Genomic DNA, 21753 nt, shown 5'->3' on the forward strand with positions numbered 1-21753 from the left:
ACTGGACGGAGTATACACAGGAAAGGAAGCTGTCACCCTCTTGCCATCTGGCTCCAGGGGCCTCCAGTCCAGCATTCCTCCTTCTTCCCTTGATTGGGTGGGGCCACATGATGGGCAGCCAGGCTCTGGGCTGTCCCACTAGAGCAGGCTGCAAACACAGCCATGTTTCAGCGAGGCACTAATCTTCTTCCCTGGTGTCCCAGCCCACCAGTGCCACATTACAGCCCAGAGTGAGTTCTACAAGCGTTGCTGGCCTAATGGATGGGTTGGGGGAAGGGGGTGGGACAGGGGCTGGAGGAAGGGCTCTCAGGTTCATCACGGCACAGGAACAACACGCATGGTGTTGGTGAAGCCGGAGCCAGGGCGCCATCCGGTCAGCACAATGACCACATCTCCCTTCTTGAAGAAGCCTCGGGCCTTGCCAACATTCATGGCAAAGTTCACCCGGAGGTCCACGTCCTCAGCCCAGGCCTCCTGGACTGGGTCCTTGCACAGCACAGGGAAGATGCCACGGTACAGGTGGGCCTGACGAGCTGTCTGGGGATTCCGGGTCACAGCAATGATGGGGGCACGTGGGCGGTATCTGGCCACCTGATGAGCAGACCTGCCAGACTTGGTGAGGACGATTATGGCCCCACTGCAGCACTTGAAGGAGGCCTCCACGGCACCCACGGCGGTGGCTTCTGTGGGGTCGCTGGTAATGGGCGCCAGGCGGCGGAGTTCCTCAAATAATTGCAAGTGGTAGATGGCGGCCTCTGCCTCACGGGCAATCAGGTGCTGCATGCGCACAGCCTCCAGAGGATAGTCCCCTTTGGCTGTTTCTCCAGACAGCATGATGCAGTCGGCTCCATCCAGAACTGCATTGGCCACATCACTGCCTTCAGCCCGGGTGGGGCGGGGCTTCTTGATCATGCTCTCCAGCATCTGAGTAGCACAAATGACAGGCTTCCCAGCTCGGTTGCACCGCCCAATCATCATCTTCTGGGCAAGGAAGACCTTCTCCGCAGGAATCTCAATGCCTAGATCACCACGAGCCACCATGATCCCATCACTGGCCTCCAGGATTTCATCAAACCTCCGAACCCCCTCATGATTCTCAATTTTGCTGATTATCTTGATGTTCTTTCCCTTCTCTCCCAGGACCTTCCTAACTTCATGGACATCAGCTGCCTTGCGGATGAACGACGCAAACACCATATCAACATCCTGCTCGACCCCAAACTTCAGATCCTGGATGTCCTTTTCCGACACAGCAGGCAAGTCCACAGCAGCCCCAGGAAGGTTCACACCCTTCTTGCTGCCCAAGGAGCCACCATTTTCCACCTCCGTCACCAGGAAGTCAGCACCTTTCTGCTTCACCTGGAGAGAAATAAGCCCATCATCCACGTAGATCTTGCTGCCCACTTCCACCACCTTGCAGATGTTCTTGTAGTCCAGCCATAGGATGTTCTCGTCACACTTTTCCATGTAGGCGTTATCCAGCGTGATTTTGAGAGTGGCTCCCTTCTTCAGCTCCACCTCTGCAGTGCCGCTGCCCTTGATGAGCCCAGTTCGGATCTCAGGTCCTTTAGTGTCCAGAGCCACAGCAATGGGCCGGTAGAGGATGGGGTCAGAAGCAAAGCTTTCCGTGGCTGTGCGCACATTCTTGATGGTCTCCGCGTGGTACTCATGAGTTCCATGAGAGAAGTTCAGACGAGCCACATTCATTCCAGACTTAATCATCTCCTTCAACGTCTCCACTGATCGGGAAGCTGGGCCAATGGTACAGATGATGCCAGTGTTCCGGGCTGTGATGGGTGGTGAGTCAATGTCCAGGCGGCACATGTGCTCCAGGAATGTGTCAGCCATGGCTGCATGCAGCTGCTGGGTCTGAATGAAGGCAGTCCCGGCTTCACTATGGGGCTTCGACATGGCTGCTGAGGTCCTCCGGCGCTGACCGACTCGGGCTACGCTGCAAACTGGAAGAGATGTGGATCCCAGGGACGTGCAGCTGCAGTGCCGACTTCCGATAGTCTTTACTAACAGATAATAGAAAAGAAAAACTGCCATCTGCACACCAGGTGCCAGAAGGGTTGATTAGCTGCAAAAATGAAACAGTACTGGATCCTGCAGCTGCAGCTGGAGCCCCGCCTGATTAGGTTTACACTGGTCCACTGTCATTTTCCAACACCTAACTGTCTTCTGCACAAACCAAATAGGTGAGCTGAATGGAGAGAGGTGGACATCACCATCCTTCATCTTTCATGTTCTTGCTGCAATTCCTCCAGATACGCAGTGTTGTTTTGTTTAGTATCTTGGCAGGTAGAGGCAGTTCCAAAGGCTTCCACTTGGCCCCCACTCTGTGGATCAGAGGATTAATGTGGGGATTCTTCCCAGATGCTGAGTATCTCTATTCCAATCATGCTTTCTGTTAAGAAGATTGTTTCTTTCTCTTTCTCCAACTGATGGGGGCATTGGGCTTATAGTTCTCTGTGGGAGGAATTCTAATTACAGGTTCAATTTCTTTAATAGATGTGAGATTATTCAGATCTTATATTATTTTTCCATGTCAATTTTCTTTATTTTTCTTTGTTTTTTAAAAGATGGGGTCTCACTATATTTCCCAGGCTGGTCTCAAACTGCTTGGCTCAAGCGATCCTCTCACCTTGGTCTCCCAGAGTGTTGGGACTATAAGCATGAGCCACTGCTCTCAGCTCAATTCTGCATTCTGGAACTGGGGGGATAACTATAGGATAAGTTATCAGGGACTCTCTGGACCCACTGTGAAACAGACCTGAGTTAAAACTCTAGTGATCACCTGACCTTCATGAAGCCTTACTTTGGGAGGTAGACCACGGAGATGTTTTAGGTCTCTTAGAATCAGTGTCAGTGTAGAGCCAGTGTCCAGGAATCTCCAAAAAGCCTAATTATTTCCTTTTCCTCCATGACTTTCCCTGGTAAATGGCCCTAGGTTGCTTTGGGGAAGGCTGGGAAAAAGATTATCAGAATAAAATGCTAGAAATGTAACAGGGTCCTTCCTCAAGGGGAGCCAGCTTACCTTTCATTCAAGGGGTTCTAGGTGTATAAACTATGTCAAATCTGGCAATTGATTGAATCGAGTCTCAGTTCTGGTGGCTAAAGTTAGACTTCTGTTCTCTAGAGATAGAACTCTTCTGCTTATACAGATCAGGTAAAAATTTAGCAGACTGTCCTTCTATTTCAGTTCCAGGGATACCATGATCAACCAGCCAAAGCCAAAGATCTCTGGGGGTCAGACTATTCTGAGGACTGCTTTGGCTCCACCACCCACAGTGGCAACCATGCCCACTTGGTGTTTTGTGTTACCACGTGGCCCCTCTTTCCTCAGGATCCCACCATCCCCCCTGTATTTAGAAACCCCAATTTGGTAGCATTTCTCACTATAGCTCTTGATCTACAGAGAAGAGCCACCACTTAGAGAGATTTTTTTTTTAAGGATGCTGGAGCTCATTTACACTTCCCAGTGTGGTAAGGGTGTGTCCTCTAGACTTGCGATGGACAGGTGAGTGAGTCTTAATGATCCAGTTAGATCTACTAGTGCTGCCGTCTCCCTAAGCACTTCGATATTTTCTTCTATGTGACACCACGCAAGTTCTGGCATTCCTACTTCAATGAGTGTAGGCCACCTTTGTGTTGATTTTTATTCAACCAACAAGCAAAGTGTTAGAGCCATCCGCAGCTCCTTGGGCTAAAGCACTGACTCCTTCCAAACTCTGGAGGGGCTGCTCATATGGAAACTGGGATTCCCGAATGTGGCAGTCCTGCGGTGGCAGTTTAGGGAAGAGGAAAGGCCTGGCCGGGGCTACCACCCACTACACCATCACACTTCCTAACTGCCTGCTAAACGGAGCCCTGGGGTCATTTATCTTTGCTCTAGTTCTGACTGCCAAAAAAAGATTTAGTTTTTAAAACTGAATAAATACCTCAAAATTAAGATTGTCAGATTTCAGGAAAAAAAAGAAAACAAAAGGAAAAACAAAACAAAACAAAACAAAAAACAGGATACTAGGATGCCCAGGTAAGTTTGAATTTCAGATAAATAACAAATACTGCAGTTGTTGTATATGGGATGTAGTTATACTAAATAATTATTAGTTGCTTAACTGAAATTTAAATTTAATTGGGCATCCTATTTTGCTTTTTCAACTTCAAATTGTATTGCTTTTCCATTCAGTATATCAACTGTTTCCTGTTTTAAAACTAGTTCCAGGCCAGGTGCAGTGGCTCACACCTGTAATCCCAGCACTTTGGGAGGCCAAGGTGGGCATATCACCTGAGGTCAGGAGTTTGAGACCAGCCTGACAAACATGGTGAAACCCTGTATCTACTAAAAAAAAAAAAAAAAACAGAAAAAAAAATTATGCATGGTGGCAGGCACCTGTAATCTCAGCTACTCAGGAGGCTGAGGCAGGAGAATTGTTTGAACCCAGGAGGCAGAGGTTGCAGTAAGCTGAGATCGCGCCATTGCACTCCAGCCTGGGCAACAGCGCAAGACTCTGTCTCAAAAAACAAACAAACAAACAAGCAACAAACAAACACTAGTTCCATTTGCACCCAGAAGTACACAGAATTGAGATGAAAGAGTACACAGAATTGAGATGAAAAGGAGACAGCTCATGAGATTTCAATCTTTCTCTCATATGTCTCTAGTTAGAATTAACAGGAATTGTTATCAGTGTAATCAGTGTAACAGGAATTGGTTTTTGTACTGGAAAGTAATTTACAGGCAAAATAGAAACACCATCAGCTTTTCTTGAATAGACTAGCCATATTTTGCTTTTCATCGTTTGTTAGTTTTCTATTGCAGTCGTTTATGGAAAAGTGGAAAAGCTTGTGCTATTTTTATCTTTAGAAAACTGTGTTCTTGGTCTGACATGGGAGGAAAGCCTTGTTAGCTGTCAATGTTCCAAATATACTACACTACTTAAGTGTTCGGGCCATTTGTGGCTGGGTCATTTAGCACACACTTTTGCTTTTCATTAGCCATTTCAGTCTCAACCACCATAAGAGTTTGCAGATCTTTATTTTCTACACATTCCAAGTTTTCATTTGGAAAATCCTGATAAGATTGTTCTTTGAGTTCATTGCTGTGTCTGTAAACATGGGAAGATGATGCCATTTCCTCTGAGATTCCTGTCCTACGCATTGGAGGAGAAGTGGCTGGAGAGTCCAGACTACTTCTGCAAATGTGTGGAGAGAATTTCTGTCCCTTCTCCCCCTTTTCTTCAACCTTTCTCATCCTTTTTTAGTATAGGATGGAGTACTCTCTTCTCTGGTCTCTCCCTTGACTTGCCCTGGTGATTTTATTTGCCGTGGAAGGTAATTCCCGATGAGACTGTGCTCCCTGTGGGGGCACCCCCTGCTCCCTGGTCGGTGATGGGGGTGAGAGGTTGTGCCCATGGGCATCCCATATTTTAGCTGCCAATTCTACTTGGGAGAAGCGACAAAGGCCCAGGCACTCAAACTCCTCCGGCAAATGCTCAGAGTATATTTCCAAGAAGAGTAACACCAACGTAACGGAGTGCCTGGAGGCTGAGAGGCTTTTTAAAAAATAGCCTTTTTGAGGTATAGTCAACACACAACAAATCACATTTAAGGTATACAACTTGTTACGTTTTTGACATACGTATAAAGCAATGAAACCATCACCACAGTAAAAATAGACATATCCACTGTCCACCCAAATTTCCTTGTTCCCCTTTGCAATCTATTCCTCTCCTCTCCCCTCCAACATCTCCAGCAACCACTGATTTGCTGTCGCTATGGATTTGTTTGCATTTTCTAGAATTTTATATAAATAGAATCATAAAATAAGTACTCTTTAAAAATATCTGGCTTCCGGCTGGGCACGGTGACTCATGATCCCAGCACTTTGGGAGGCCGAGGCAGGCAGATCGCCTGAGGTCAGGAGTTTGAGAGCAGCCTGGTCAACACGGCAAAGCCCCGTCTCTACTAAAATTACAAAAATTAGCCAGTTGGTCTTGTGCATGACTGTAGTCACAGCTACTTGTGAGGCTGACGCATGAGAATTGCTTGAATTCAGGAGGCAGAGGTTGCAGTCAGCCAAGATCACGCCGTTGCATTCCAGGCTGAGTGACACAACGAGACTCTCTCTCTCAAAAAAAAAAAAAAAAAAACAAAAAAAAATTCCAGCCTTCTTCGTTCAGCATTTTTAGATTTCATGCATGCTCCTGTGTGTATCAATAACTCATTTCTTTTTGTGGATGAGCAGTATTACATTAGGCACACAGGCCACTGTTTGCTTATCCGTTCACCTGTTGATAGACACACTTTTTCTAGTTTGAGGCTATATAAATAAAGCTGTCATGCACATTTGGGTCCAAATCTTTGTATGGACATACAGGCTCATTTCTCTTGGGTAAATACTGAGGAGTGGAATGGATAGTAGGTGTAGGCTTTGCTTTTGGTGACACTGCCAATTTTTCCAAAGTGATTATACCATCTTACATTCCCACCAGCAGGGTATGAAAGTTCCAGTTGCTCCACATTCTTTTAGAAGCTAGAAAAGTTGCCATTTAAAATGTCACCATCAGTTTCTTTCTTTCTTTTCTTTTATGATAGTGACCGGCATTCGCCTTTGGAATGGAAGGATCCTTTGTTCTGGGAAGGACCCTTGAGAGACTTCTTGCAGTGTTATCTATTATCTGTGCCCACTCCAGCTCACCTTGAGGTCAGACCCACAGCCCTATTACGACTCTGAAAGAGTAGACCCAGCTACAAGGCCTCGGTGAGTGACACAAGGGGCCAGAGAAGAGGCTGTGATCATGGGCTCAGCAAAACTGAAATTCCTGACATATATCATTTTATTCCTCTTCCTAGTTTCTCTCCAACTGACGGCTGCTTCATATTTCCTCTCTGCCTCCCTCCACTGCACTTCCCACCCTCACATCTCCAAACCTCTCTACTTTCCTGAATAATTCACCTCAACTCTAAATTCCACATTGTCCTCAGGACAAAGCCAAACCCTTACTTAACTGAGTTCCTTCTCCCTGGAACAGTGGTGCTCAGAAGGAGGGCCCGGGTTAGCAGTATCCGCATCCCCTGGGAATCTGTTAGAAATGCATATTCGGAGGTCCCACTCCAGACCTCCTGAACCAGAAACTCAGGGGTGGGGCCCCGAACTCTGTGTTTCAGCATAGGGCTTGCGATGTGTGCTGGCGTTTGAGAGCCACTGCCATGGAATATGGTTTGGAGCCAGTTATTGTTATATAAGCATGTCCCTTGGGGGTCTCATCCACTATCCTAATAGGCTTTTTGAATGTTTCGTCTAACACAAATAGGGGGTCTTTGGTTATGGGGTGACATATGGAGAATTCTCATGTTTGGAAAATCAGATATTCTGCACCTCATTTCATCAATATAGAGCAAATTTCCTTCCACCACTATTGAGTAAGACTTTAAGGACCACTTTTAATTGGCCAGAGACTTGGGTTTTAATGAGTCAGACATCTCTATGTGTCCCTATGTGAGATGCTGTGCCCGTGGGTATCATAATTTTTGGCTAGGAAGGCACGTGCCTCCTGTGAAGGAGAGACAGGGTTCCACTGCTTTCCTGTAAGATTCAATGCTGTGAACATGTGCCTGATGCCAGGAGGGGAGGAGTGTGGGCTGCTGCCCTGGAGTGCAGCAGTAGTGGGTGGCCTGGGTAGGTTTTCAGCAAGTATCAGTGCCAATCCTCCAGTTCTCTTTAGTGCAAGCAAGATGCTGGGCCAGCAGGAGGAGGCAGCCAGCCCAGGCCCTGTGTCTGCAGGACTCAGCTGTGAGCAATCATTGTCCCCTGGCAGCAAGGTGCTGGTAGCTTTGATGCCTCAAAGGACCAGAAGCAAGATTATAAAGAGACCAGTGAGTGTGGAGTCCAGTTCTGAACACCAGGAACAGGAAAATGTTTTTAGGATCAAGGATGCATCATCCTTACAGATCTGGGGGGTCCCCGGGGAGGTAGCTCACATGTTGAGGTGACCTTCTGCTGATGTGGCAAGTGGGAGCCTGTGTTCTACTGACTCAGCCATAGAAAGGAAGTGGGACAACATTTTGTAGTTATGTGCTGGTGAGGCCTGAGGTATGTGTTATACTTAAAAGGACAAAACATTCATTTTGTTAGACATTCTAAACAGAATTTCTCATTTGCTTTTGTTAAATCTCCTAAGATTCCATAGTTTTGATAAAGTACAAGAAAATATCAGAAACCTTGGGTTAGGGGAAGCTGGGGACTTAAGGGTGTGGCGAGTGACCAAGAGAATTTAGAGAACTTCCTCAGAACAAGTTACCTTACCTCTTTTTTTCCACAGCTTCCAGCTAGCTGGTTCTTCTCATCAACTGCGAGAAAATGCACCTGAAAAATTACTCCCATATAAATGTGCTGCTTATAATTCGGAATGTAGTTAAATTGGTTTTAAAAGCAACTTATGAATTATTTTAAAATACATTAAATAGATGTTTTAAAATACATTTATTTCATGCAGTTTGTCCCCAGGGTTTGGAGTTTGATGTTCTGGACCAAGCGTAGGCTCTGAGCAAACGCTACCAGGGCTGGAGAATCAGTTCTGCCACTTCCTACTTGTGTGATCTTAGACAAATTTCCGAGCCTCAGTTTTCTTCTCAGAGAAATGAGACTAGTCCCATCCACACTACAGACAAGTGGCAGGAGGTGAAGGAGCTCGCGTTTGTAAAGGACCTTGCACAGTGCCTGAGACAAATTCAATGCTTAGCAAATGTTAGCTCACCTTTCCCTTTTCTTCCTGTATCCGATTTTGTATACAAGTGTGTAAAAAATTTAAGTGAAATAATGCAAAAAGATGAAAATCCATGTTTAGTCGTCTTGCCTTTGGTGGATGCTAGTTTACACTTCGGTGGAACGGTCAGGTTCTTCCCTCGATGTGCCTTGTGCAAACTGCCGCCTGGGTTGATGTAGGGTGTTACTACGCCGATGGAAAAAACGGCAGAGGTATTTCCTAAATGTCCCATCAAGAAAGACATACAGGAGAGGGTTGACGCAGCAGTGGGTGGTGGCGATGAGTTTAGTGATGAGAACACTTTTGTCGAGGTTGTAGTTGCTCTTGCAGTCACTCAGGGAGAAATGTTCTTTGAAAGTGGACAGGAAAAGTGCGATATTGTAGGGCGCCCACATCAGAAGGAAGACTACCATTATGGCAAAAACAAGCTTGAAAAGGCTATACCTCTGCTCCCCGAACCTTAGTGTTTTTCTCATTTGCACATAGAGAAATGTAAAAATAAATAGGGGAAAGACAAGAACCGAAACGTTCATTTTTAAAGTCAGAAAATGCTTCCAGAATGTCTCATCAGCTGGCAGGAAGGGAGTTCTGCTAAATGCACACTTGTATTTCGGGTCTCCCATCTGAGGTTTATAAACCGCAAATTCGGGCACAGTGGCCAGAATGGCTGTTACCCACGCCACGGCACTTGTGACGATGCCACAGGGCACCCTCCTCCTGACTGAGAAAAAGTTTCCCTTGTGCAAAAACACTAGGTACCTTTGCACGGTCAGAAGGCAATTGAAAAATGTCTCACTGTACAGGCCCACAAAGTACAGTCCAATGAGAATTTTACACATGGGATCGCCACCAGCGTGAGCCCAGAAGGGCAGGGTAAGCAAGAAACACAAGTTAGAAACTGCCAAGTTTAGAAGATAGATATTTTCCACGCGTTTGAGTCCTTTATATTTTACCAGGATAAGCACAACCAGGAGATTGTCCAGGACACCGACCACGAACACAGCAGAGCAGAGCGACGGCACCAGCTGGGCTGAGAGTGCCCAGGCATCATACTTGTCACATTGCTCTGCCTCGTCGCTCTCCAGTTCACCTTCTATGAGGACATCATATTCATCCTCTGGTGCCAGCGTGTAATTGGCCATATTCAGGCTGCCCTGCGGAGAAACGGGAGATGATTTTCCCCTCCAACAGCTGTCTTATCCTGGAGGAAACAACAAACTGGACCCTGATTCAAACAGCCCCACTTTCCCTTTCTGAAGCTACATTTTAGCCAGAGGAGTTTCCTATTTCAGAAGATTGAAATAAACATTTCTTTCACGTGTGCCCACTTCCCCAGAGCAGCACCATCCTCAATCTACTTGTCAAGCATGTAAGTGCTTAGCAGTGCTCCAGGTGCCACGGGAAATAAAGCTGGCACGACACCATCTTTGTAGAACTTACCTTCTTTCAGCAGAAACAGGACTTGCCTACATGAACACAATATGAAAGAAAATATATCATTAAAGAGAACCAAGTACCATGGCTTGCTTTTAAGAAGCGGGTGTAGATCATAATTTCTGCGTGTTTAAGAAGTTTGCTCACCCCCCAAAGCAGCTTCCTGTAACAGCTGAGATGTTTTTCTCTTGAAGGGCATAAACAAATGTTTGCAAAAGTGAAACCATGCTCAGCATCAACATGGCCATGAGGGGTTAAATACATAGATGACATGCAGATGACTTACCACTGGGCCGAGCTCCTGGCGGGGAAGGGCGAAGCCTCCAGACCCAGCATCCGGGAGCTGTGGGAATGGCCCCAGACAGTGGATGGCCTCCTTTTGATCAGACTGCTCCTGACCCTGAGGGGCACGAGAAACCACTGCGGATTCCCCTGGTGGCTCTACCCCCGCCACTCACAGAGCTCAGAGACCTACTGAAATAAAGAACTCTAAAGCTCCCCCAGGCCTCCAGAGGATCTCCGAAGCGTCTGAGAGCAACCGGGAAGTAGTTCCCTCCTCCCTCTGGCCCTGTACCCCGCCTTTGATTTCCCTGTGACCTTTGACAGTCGTCTTCTGGCCGCCTGAGATAAGGGAACTGTGTCACTGCTGCTCTGAGTGATAGCAAGGAAGTGATGTCAAGGTGCTGAGACCTGCCAAGACCCTCTGGCTTGCGGCATGTGACACTCTGAGTAGGTGACAGGTACCAGCTACCGTCAGCAGAGAGGAATGTTCATGGTGACCACGAGTCCAGACCTGAGGGTCCTGATCCTCTGAGGTGGCCTCTCACCAGTGTTTACAGAAACCCACCCGCTGATTCGATATGGGGACCAGGAAGCTGCCATGAGAGTCACAGTGTTTGGGTTTTTATTGTCATTTTTGAGGGACACTGTGTGCTTTGTCTAAAGACTGAGGCCTCAAAAGAGAATTCCAGGAAAATGGAAGCTACAGGGTGATGTCAGTTGGGAAAAGGCCAGGGGCAGAGGTGGGGCCTCAGCAGCAGCGAGCATAGGGCTGCCCCGGGTGTCAACATGGAGGAAAGCAAAGGGATTTGCAAGCAGCCGGAAGTGATTGGTGCTGGGGCTCATGGGGGAGCTGACGTCACTCTGCAAAGGAGAACCCAGAAGAGGAAAGTGCTGTGGTGACGACACAGAGGTGACATCAAGTCGCGTGGGAGAGAATGTGAGGGGGACAAGTTTAACCCCAAACTGAGGCTGGGGGCTAGGGTAGGTTTGAGGCCAGAGAGAAGGAAATTGAGAGAACAGCCCAGATTTGGAATGGTGGGAGGAGGCTGCGGGGAGGGGAGGCTGTGGGAAGAGGGTGGGAGGGGAGGGCACGGTTTGGAAGAAGGATGAACTGAGAAGAGGAACTTGAAAATACTGTAAAAATCTAGATGAACTTCTCTTGGGTCAACAACTCAGCAGCTGCGACTAACCTAATTTGGGGACCAGACCTATTTGCTTAGAATTTATATATTGATTAAATGACATCCTTTTCACACCACAGATGTGTCTGAGGTAGGATTGAATACAAAATGTGTACCTGTCAAAATAGAAAATTAAGAAACTAGCCTGGCACTGCGGCACATTCCTATAGTCTCAGCTGCTCAGAAGCCTGAGGTGGGAGGGTTGGTTGAGCCCAGGAGATCGTGGCCAGCCTGGGCAACATAGTGAGACCCCGTATCTATAAACAATATAAAAATTAGTCAGATGCAGTGGCAAGTGCCTGTAATCCCAGACATTCGAGAGGCTGAGGTGGGATGATCACTTGAGCCCAGGAGTTTAAGCCTGCAGTGAGCCACAATCATGCCACTCTGCACTCCGGCCTGGGTGGCAGAGTGAGACGCTGTCCCTGGGGGAAAAAAAAAAAAAAGAAGAAGGAGGAGGAGGAGGAGGAGGAGAGGCAGGGAGAGGAGGGGCAGAGAGAGAACTATTAAGAGAAAAACAAACATACAAAGAGCCCAGACAAATATGTGATTGAGTATTAAATTTAACTCCATGTGTGCCAAAAGTCAAGGCAGAAAGAGAAACACGGTGATGTTTGATGGCAGAGGGGTTGGTGCTGGCGGGAACCTAAGCTGTAAGTGCCCTTTTCTCTCTCGTGTGGGTCTCCTGTGAGTGAGTGAGTGGGGGTCACCATGCCCTGGGACTCTCTTCCCACCCCCTGCAGCCTGGGATCAGCAGCGGCCCCTCCTCCTGGGTCTCTCCAACTCCTGCAGCTGGGCAGGACACTCAGGACCTTGAATGAATAGGTGCGGGCAGCTTTACTTTCCATGCTTATGGATCAGTTCCAGAAAAAGGAAGGAAAGTCAAGTCAGACTTTGAAACTTGCAAAACCCCGGGAGTACACACACTCTTCCTCATTAGCGGAGGACAAAAACAGCAGTTGGGCACCTCATGTACCACATGTCACAGAATCATGTGAGCTGTGAAATTTCCCGAGGAAAAACACAGAATAATGTGAGGTATGAAGTTTCCCAAAGAAAAATGTTTTGTAAATTCGGGATCACCCTGACTTCCTAATGTTAGCATGGCCTTCACTTTCAGTATTATTTTATTTTTGCCTGATTCCCAGCATTCTGCCTGTCCACATTCAGGCCATGAGGTCCTTGAAACCTCATCTACGTAGGAAGGAAGGAAGGGTTTAGAAGGCTGCGGTTGAGGGGAAAGGAAAGTTCTCTTTATCATTCTAATATCTGAAGCCATAATAGGACCTCCTCCTTGGGAAACGACACCACATTCTGCAGCCTTGGCAAGTGGCCCACAAACCTTACCTTTGAAGGTCTGAGTTCCTCTTTATCACTGTAATTCATCCCCAGTTTTAGTCAAAGGAACTATCACTGTATACTCTCATTCCCCACTTCGTGTAGATCACTCATTTACTCAACTGAATTATTCAGCTAGTATTTCTAGAGTGCCTAGCCTGTGCCCAGCTCAGTTCCAGGTCCTGGGGATGCATCGATGGACAAAACAGGGAAAAATCCTGACCTTCGTGGAGCTCACATTCTACAGACAGAAACTAAGCAAGTAAATTGTAGGTTAGTAGGAGAGAAGTGCTATGGAGAAAGTGAAGCAGGGAAGGAGAGCAAGAGAGGCCAAGGTGGCTCAGGGATCACGTTTTAAATAGTGTAGTCAGAGAAAGCCTTGCTGAGAGCTGGGCGTGGTGGCTCACGCCTGTAATCCCAGCACTTTGGGAGGCTGAGGTGGGTGGATCACTTGAAGTCAGGAGTTTGAGACTAGGCTGGCCGACATGGCAAAACTCCATCTCTACTAAAAATGCAAAAATTAGCCAGGAGGGGTGGTGGCGGATGCCTGTAATCCCAGCTACTCAGGAGGCTGAGGCAGGAGAATCACTCGAAACCAGGAGGCGGAGGTTGCAGTGAGCCGAGATCCTGCCACTGCACTTCAGCCTGGGCGACAGAGGACGACACCATCTAAAAAAAGAGAGAGAGAGAGAGAGAGAAAGAGAGAGAGAGAGAGAGAAAGCCTTGCTGAGATGATGGGCACCAAAGCCACAAATGGTTAGGTCCAATAGTTCATGATCATTATCTCATTCTTTCTTGTCACTAAGTTCTTATATCAGGGTGGTGGAAAACACACACTGGGTGATAACCTTAGCAATAATTTTACTGAAGACGCAGACATTCTTCTTAATATATTGACCCTCAATAAAAAAGGCAAAGGATGTGAGGCTCCAGTTATCGATTTATTGCCTTTCAGCTCTTCATCCACTCTTCTGTGTTCTGCCTTGTGAGTCTAGAGCTGGACCCCATAAACATTTCTCCTTTGCCAGCTGCTATAGAAGGCAGAAGAGGGTCACAGTAAGAGGCAGAGTTTTTTCTTTCTGGTTCCAGGATTTGTTTTTATTTTGTTTTTGTTCTTTTGGCTGATTTGCCAGTGCTGGGTGGAGACCCTGCAGTGCCCACTGCCCGGTGAATTTTGCCAACAGCATGACAGTGGCTTCCTGCTGACTTTTGCTGGCACTCTAGTGGGTAGCTTCCCAGTAAATTTTGCTGGCACCCCAAGAGCATCTTCCTTGCCATAGGCATGCTCACGTTCTTGGAAATCTCTCTGGTACCCCTTCGGGCAGTTTCCTGCTCACCAGCCCCAACCTGCCACAACTCAGCAAACTTCTTGGGCATCCATTGGGTTGCAGCCACACCCTCTCCAGCAAGTGTGGATCAGCTGGGGAGGCAGGGCATTTTTTAGTTCGCCCCTTCCTTGGCTGCTCTGCCTTAGCTTAGAGGTCGTGGCTGCTCTCTACATCTGCCATTCCTGCATTCTTTAGAGTTCTCCTTACCCCCTTTAGTAGTTCATACCCTTTTATAAGTTAATAACTCTTTATATTTAATGTTCATTGTTCAAACTACTGGTGTGGTTTCTGTCTTGACTATATGCTGATTGATACACACATTAAATTTAGTTTAGGGAAGGGATGGGAGAATGCTAGGATGATGCCTTTTTTAGAGATCTGACTTGATCTTGAGAAATAGGTATTAGACCAAAGAGCTAAAAACAGAACTACCATTCAACCCAGCAATTCCATTACTGGGTATATACCCAGAGGAATATAAATCATTCTACCATAAAGACACATGCATGTGAACGTTCATTGTGGCACTATTCACAGTAGCAAAGACATGGAATCAACCTAAATGCCCGTCAATGACAGATTAGATAAAGAAAATGTGGCACATATACACCATGGAATACTATGCAGCCATGAAAAGAACGAGATCACGTTTTTTTGTGGAAACATGAATGGAACTGGAGGCTATTATCCTTAGGAAACTAACACAGGAACAGAAAACCAAATACCTCGTATTCTCACTTATAAGTGGGAGCTAAATGATGAGAACACATGAACTCAAAGAAGGGAACAACGGACACTGGGTCTACTTGAGATTGGAGGGTGGGAGGAGGGAGAGGAGCAGAAAAAATACCTATCGAGTACTGGGCTTCATATCTGAGTGATGACATAATTTGTACTACAAACCCCCATGACAAAAGTTTACCTATGTAACAAACCTTCACATGTACCCCAGAACCTAAAATAAAAGTCTAAAAAATTATTATTTAAATGTATAATAACAAATGTGGAAAGTTTCAAAAAAAGAAAAATAAGTATTAGAATGTTTAGACTGATGATAACTTAATCTGTCCCTTACTATGGCTTCTTCAAATACAATCTTTCTTAGATTATCAATTAATCAATCCATTATCTAATTTTTATTAGCAAATAATGTTACAGAAAATTTTTATAGAGAAAAACTATGATAGTGATAATCTCACATAATAGCCATTATAAGTTTTAAATAGTACTGCTTCTTAATGGGAAATGTAGAAAAACTACTTAGAGAAAACAATCAATTTTCTTCTGAACTAATTGTTTGATATTGATTAGTAGATCGAAGAGGCAAATAACGGCATATAATTTTACAGCTTCTGAGACCATCTTATCCTGCCCCAGATTTTCTTTCCTGTCGTTGGCTGATCCCTAAAATTCCACTCAGCACCCAACACGTAGTGGCTGTGATACCTGGGAGGGCAGATAATACTTCTAAAATGCAACTGTGTTGATAATCCACCCTGGAAATACAGATTTTATATGTGCTTACTGGGAGTGAAATGGTGTTAACTATTCCCTAAAGCAGTCTTTCTCAATGCATGTTCAGTTTATTCTGCAGTATGCTAAAAAGTGTAGAAAAAAGGATGGGAGGCTATTGCTCATTTAAGTTTGAAAAATAGCTGGACTGAAAAATTAAAGCAAATTTCTTTACTACAGGACTTCTCCGAGCCCTTCATATGCTAATAGGGATTATGATCCTCCACGAGGAAGAAAAGTATGGAGTGTTTCCCAAAATGTTTCGAACCCCTTTTAAAATTTTCATACAGATACTTATAGGCTAAAAGTTCAGTGAGCATATTCTGAGAAATGCTTCCTTATACATGCAAATATTACTGTGTAATTAATTAATTTAATCAGTTACTATTATTAATTTAATTAATAATAAATAAATATTACTGTGTGGTCTAGTTCATCCCCTGCCCAACTCTGAGGGACCGTAATTGACTGAGGGGCCCAGCTGCTGTTCTCTGAGACCCATGTCTGCATTCATGCCAAGGCTGTGCCCTCCATGGGCTGCTCCCACTCCATGACCCTATTAGGGACACTATGACAGGCCCATGTCTTGAACAGGGACTCCTCTGATGGGTGCCTTTGGCACATGCTTCAGCCAAACCTTCATGTCCTTCCCCATCTCCTTCACTTGGAGTCAGACCTGCTGGCTTTCCCAGCTTCTCCTGGCTCCCTTTGCAGTCCTGCAAATGTCACAGACATTTCCTCTGTTACACTTCTTGTATGCCAGACCCCACCCTGGGTTCTGTATCTTGAAAGATTTGGACTAACATATTCTTGGAAGGAAGGACATAATTTTCTAGAGTCTTGAGTCCTTTGCTTACCATGAAGCAATACATTTTGCTGCATCTCAATCCCTTTCTTCTTACCTCCCATTTACCTGTGGCCTGCGTGGACCAATCCTTTTGGAACACATAAAGCCACTTAATTCCATCATATTTCCATTCTGTCATGTTTGGCTAACTCCTCAGCTCATATGACTTTTTCTATTCCTTGTTCTCTGCTTTGTGCTTCCTCTGCCCTAACCTCACCTCCCAATATTCCATTTTCTCCCATGCTTTTCCTCTGTGTCTCTGGAACCTGAATTCTGACAATCTCCCTGATATCTTTGATTTATGCCCAAAACATTCGCACCGTCTCCTGTCCCTTGAGGATACTCCTTCCCTCTCACTTCTGTCTCAGATTTGGGAGTCAGAAGGTGACATCCTTGGCCTCAGTGCCACTTTTTGACTATTAATTCCCTTCCAGATATAAAGGAGACTGCTGTGGGCTCCAGTCCTCCGACTACATCGCCCTCTGCTCCACCTCACTGCTATCATCCACTGACTGCCTGGTTGCCCCTATTTTATTCAAGACTTGTGCACATGGATAAGGGGCTTCTATTCACCCCAGAGTCCCATATCATCCTGGTGGCTTGGTTGTCCATGTGGATGCCCATCTGGTGCCCAAGTCTCAGCTCATTAACCCAACTCTCTGGCCTTCGGTTTCACGCCACTAGTACCCAGCTGAGGTTTGTTACCATTGATTTACCACTGAACTCTCAAAATAAAATTGCTCGCTTTTCTGATGACAACTTTTACTCCTTTGGTTTCTCTCACGCCATTTATTCTTTCTGTAATATGTGTTGTTCATCAAGCCCTCCAGCCTCTGACTATCAGCCCCTCCCATGGTCACATCCCTCTTTGTCTAGCTGAAATCCAGTAGTCTATCACTTAGTCGTTCTATTGTCAACACCCTGACCTCTCTTGAAGATCCAGCCTTAGATAAATTCTCCTCTACATTTTTTCTGTGAGTGTGTGTTTCTGAGAACAGCTGTTTAAAACCACTTAGCAGCTGGGCTCAAGCCTGTAATCCCAGCACTTTGGGAGGCTGAAGCGGGTGGATTGCGAGGTCAGGAGATCGAGACCATCCTGGCTAACACGGTGAAACCTGTATCTACTAAAAATTCAAAAAATTAGCCCGGCGTGGTGGTGGGTGCCTGTAGTCCCAGCTACTCAGGAGGCTGAGGCAGGAGAATGGTGTGAACCCAGGAGGCGGAGCTTGCAGTGAGCCGAGATCATGCCACTGCACACCAGCCTGGGCGACACAGCAAGACTCCGTCTCAAAAAAATAAAAATAAATAAATAAAACCACTTAGCAGCGGGGCTCAAGCTTGTAATGCCAGCACTTTGGGAGACCGAGGTGGGCAGATTGCTTGAGCCCAGGAGTTCAAGACCAGCTTGGCCAATATGGCAAGACCATGTCTCTACAAAATATACAAAACATAGCTGGGAGTGGTGGTGTGTGTCTGTAATCCCAGGCCCGGGAGGCTGGGGTGGGAGGATTGCTTGAGCCCAGGAGGCAGACATTGCACTGAGCTGTGATTGTGCTACTACTACACTCAAGCCTGGGTGCCAGAGTGAGACCTTGTTTCAAAAAAATAAAAATAAATAAAACCACTTAACTACGTGGACAAGATACATCAGTAATTTAAGATCTTCAACTAACGTCCAGAGATTCTTCTAGATTCTCTGATAACTCTTCTGAGTGTGACAAGTTGTCACTTTATCCCATTTTTCCATCAACTATTTCAAGCTGCCTAAAGCTTCCAGTCTCTTCACCCCCATTCTAATGACTCACATTTACTCTCAGGAAATGATCTCATCTTCTGCTTTTCTCAGAACTCCTCAACTCCTCAGGCCCCAACTTAAAGTGCAACTGTGGTATGTCTACATTTTTCCTCTCTCTACAGGCAGAGTTGCTGCTCTTACACCAAAGGCTAATCTCTCCCCCTGCACTCTGGATCTCATTCCGTTTAACCTTCATCATTTTTTCCCACATTTTCTTTGAGTCCCAACTTTTTCCTCTCTATTAGATTATTCAGAATTTTTAAATGCTCAGATCCCTCCCTTAAATAAAGATTACAAACCCACCCTTGACCCCAAACATTGGTCTGACCATCCAGGCAGCTTCATTAGTTGTCCAAACTCTGTTTCTACTTCATCACTGCTTATTCCCCACTCTACACTCTGCAGCCTGGCTTCTGCCCCCACCATTCCACTGAGATTGGTCTCCCTGGGTTCACATTTGTTGTAAAATGTGGTCCCTTTATTCATCTTGTAGGTATTTAGTGCCCACTGTCTTATAAATCTTCCTTTTGCCCTTCCATATCCATTCTCCACTCTCTACCCAGCTTTATTCCGGGGGAAGCTCACCTTATTAACAGCAGGCTCCCCTGTCTTTCGATTTTCAGTTGTGTTTGGCTGATGGGAAATTTTAGGCAGAAGATTGGAGAGCAAGTTCAGGGGAATCAGGCCCTGGCTCCCTCCTGATGTGGTCTCAGTGGGCTGATGTGTCCCTTGACATAAGGGCAGCTCTTGTCAGGCAGCTCCCTCCCCTTGCTCCGTCTGGCCTTGCAGTGGGAATGGTGACCTGCTCTCACTGGCACCAGGCACCACGCTGTGTATTGTGGCCTCCCTATACCCTGTCCAAATCTTTGTATGGAATCCTTCATTAAACTCGCCTCAGTTGCCCTACTTAAGCGTGCTGTTTGGCTTCTGCCAAGCTCCTGAAGGACACCTCTCCCAAGTCCCAGGAACTTTGCCAGACCCTGGGGAGAAAATAGTGAACGAAGTGGAACTGTCCTCTGTCCTCATGGCACTGACATTCTAGAGGGAGATTCACGTGCAGAACTGATTATAATTCACGGAGTCATGTGCCAAGCTGGGGGAGCACACAGGAGCGATGGGAGCCGTCTCAAGGGCGCCCAGCCTGGCTCAGGAGGGGCAGGGGAGAGTTCCCCAGGGAAGGTGTCACCTCAGTCAAGGATGCATGGAGCTGGCCAGGTGAGGAGTGGGCCTCTTCCCCCCTACTTCTTTCCTCCTAATGTCTGCTTTTCAGGTTCTTGAGGGATCACTTACTTGTCTCTCAGAGATGGGGCAAGAAAAGAGTGATAGAATTCAAGGTGGTGACATTTTATTACTTATTGGCACCTGTGACTGAGTCTTAGTAAAAGAGAAAGTTGAAACCAAGTGCCAGACTATTTTAGGTTGGATTCCTGGGAATCCAGGGCTCAGGCCCTCTGAGAAGGAGGGTTGTGTGCAGCAGACTTGTAGGGAGGGTTTCCAGGAGACACAACTGGAAAGGAGAGAACAAGATAGGACCGGGCAGAGGGAAAGCTCCCCATGTGGTCACAGAGGAGGCCTCAGTTATTCCTACAAGGAATTAGGAATTGAGGGGAGGGCGCCAGGCCTCTGCAATCCGACATTAGCCAGTCATTGGCTCAGCCATCCCTGGGAAGGGGGCATTGCCAGGGCAGGCAGCTACAGTTCCCACAAAGGGGAGTAGCTGTGAGTTCCAGCACCTCTGTTCCCATCTACAGGGATGGGGGCATGGAGAGATGCATTGACTTGAAGAGGACATCTGGGCAGAGTCCCACAGCATCCACTGTACAGGAAGAGAGTTCTGAATTTCCTGCAAATTTCATTTACTCTGAATGATAGAAAATGGAAACTGAAATTTCTAAAGCCACAGTGTCACAAGACCACGGAACCCACATATGGGCACACCGAAGGAGGAAGTCACGTGCACAGGAGGCCACACTGCCCACTCGCTCCCCTAAACTATGCTGCTAGGGACTCATCCATCATCACTGGAGTGTGAAGTGCCCAGTTTTCACAGGGTCAGTTGGGTTGATATGGTCTGATATGAATAATCAGACACTGGTCTGATATGAATAATCTTAAATAATCAAGAAAAGTTTCTTTTATGAATACAGGTAAAAATTAATATACTAAGTAGCATCCTCATTCAAAAAATATTCCCTTTAGTAAAATTAAATGACACATTGCAACTGTACAGGAAAGGGTTTAGGCCTGGTCTTCAGTCTGGATGGTGAGACTCTTAAGCTGGGGAGTGTCAAGGCCCTGCTTCTTCCTGCTCACATCTCCCCCAAAGACTCCCCCAGAGACTCCTCTGTGGAGACAGTCCCAGAGTCTCCACAGAGGCTCCAGAGCCTCTCCCTTCCCAGAACCCACAGCTTCCTAGCACTTGACTGGAGCCAGCTCCTACATCTGCACAGAGTCCACAGTTCCCATCTCAGTCCCACCTTCTGGAAAGGGTCTTGGAAAGGGCTCCTTCCCTACCTGGTCAACCAGGATCTTCAAACTTCAGAGGCTGGTCCTGTCCTCTCCGGAGAGCCCAGAGCTTGGGGGCAGAAGTTGCGTTTTTCTAGGGGAAGGAGGGAACATTACTTTGTATTCCTTTGCCACGAGTGGGCAGAGGAGAAGACCAGGCAGGAGTTCTGCATTGTGATTGCATCACAGGGTTCCGTGGATGTTTTTTCCTATTTTGTCTTACTCTATGTCTCTGCAACATTTGACATTGCTGACACTTCCTCTTACTCCCCAAGCCCTCTCACCTGGGCTGCTACAAAGCCCTGGATTTGGCTCTTTCTTGGCACATCTCCTCATTGTTCTTTAGGGCTCCCTTTGCTGCCTGTATCCCTCGGGGTTCTGCTTGACCTATTGAGTCCACCCTACGGCATCCACTGCCTGTGACCCCAGATGTAGATCTCCACTCATTCTGCTGAGTTCACTGTCAGCACATCCAGCTTCCCCTGACACTGCCACCTGCAGGTCCCCCAGGATATCCAACTCAGCCTGTCCTGAAAACCAAACTAATTGACCCACATCCTGAAACCAGTGCTCTCCTTTTCAATGGGCCAGGACTCAAGCCTTGACCATATGCCTCTCTAAAAGTCCTGATGATCCAAGTCTTCCCTTGCAGCCTTCAGATCCATTAACTTCTCTCCACTCAGGACTTTCCTACCTTGGAAGAGGTTTCTTCTATATTCTGGAGAGAGCATTGCCAAACCTCCACCTAGGGGATCTCCTC

The 21753-nt window shown here is 46.6% G+C and overlaps 2 protein-coding genes across 6 annotated transcripts; both read right to left on the bottom strand.

The window, feature by feature from the left end:
• LOC103217002 (pyruvate kinase PKM) lies at positions 1–2010 on the bottom strand. Its single transcript, XM_007964863.3, has one exon. The coding sequence runs from the start codon at positions 1909–1911 to the stop codon at positions 316–318; it is 1596 nt and encodes a 531-aa protein (XP_007963054.3). The 5' UTR covers positions 1912–2010; the 3' UTR covers positions 1–315.
• Positions 2011–8469: 6459 nt separating this feature from the next.
• Positions 8470–21165, bottom strand: CCRL2 (C-C motif chemokine receptor like 2). Of its 5 annotated transcripts, XM_073010283.1 has the most exons (4): positions 21003–21165; positions 10492–13675; positions 10212–10237; positions 8470–9925 (listed from the first exon to the last, which is right to left on the bottom strand). In XM_073010283.1, the coding sequence occupies exon 4, from the start codon at positions 9911–9913 to the stop codon at positions 8879–8881; it is 1035 nt and encodes a 344-aa protein (XP_072866384.1). In that variant the 5' UTR covers positions 9914–9925; positions 10212–10237; positions 10492–13675; positions 21003–21165; the 3' UTR covers positions 8470–8878. The 5 variants fall into 5 exon arrangements, with proteins under 5 accessions (XP_072866384.1, XP_072866383.1, XP_072866382.1 ...); XM_073010282.1 differs by lacking the exon at positions 10212–10237 and having other exon boundaries at positions 10492–10605; positions 21003–21164; XM_073010281.1 differs by lacking the exon at positions 10212–10237 and having other exon boundaries at positions 21003–21164.
• Between the last annotated feature and the right edge of the window lie 588 nt (positions 21166–21753).

The sequence above is a fragment of the Chlorocebus sabaeus genome, chromosome 22 (assembly GCF_047675955.1).
Source record: "Chlorocebus sabaeus isolate Y175 chromosome 22, mChlSab1.0.hap1, whole genome shotgun sequence".
Lineage (NCBI taxonomy): Eukaryota > Metazoa > Chordata > Mammalia > Primates > Cercopithecidae > Chlorocebus > Chlorocebus sabaeus.

What these genes read in the sequence shown, in the direction of transcription:
- LOC103217002 (XM_007964863.3), bottom strand. Translation starts at nt 1,911, where the DNA reads ATGTCGAAGCCCCATAGTGAAGCCGGGACTGCCTTCATTCAGACCCAG.
- CCRL2 (XM_073010283.1), bottom strand. Translation starts at nt 9,913, where the DNA reads ATGGCCAATTACACGCTGGCACCAGAGGATGAATATGATGTCCTCATA.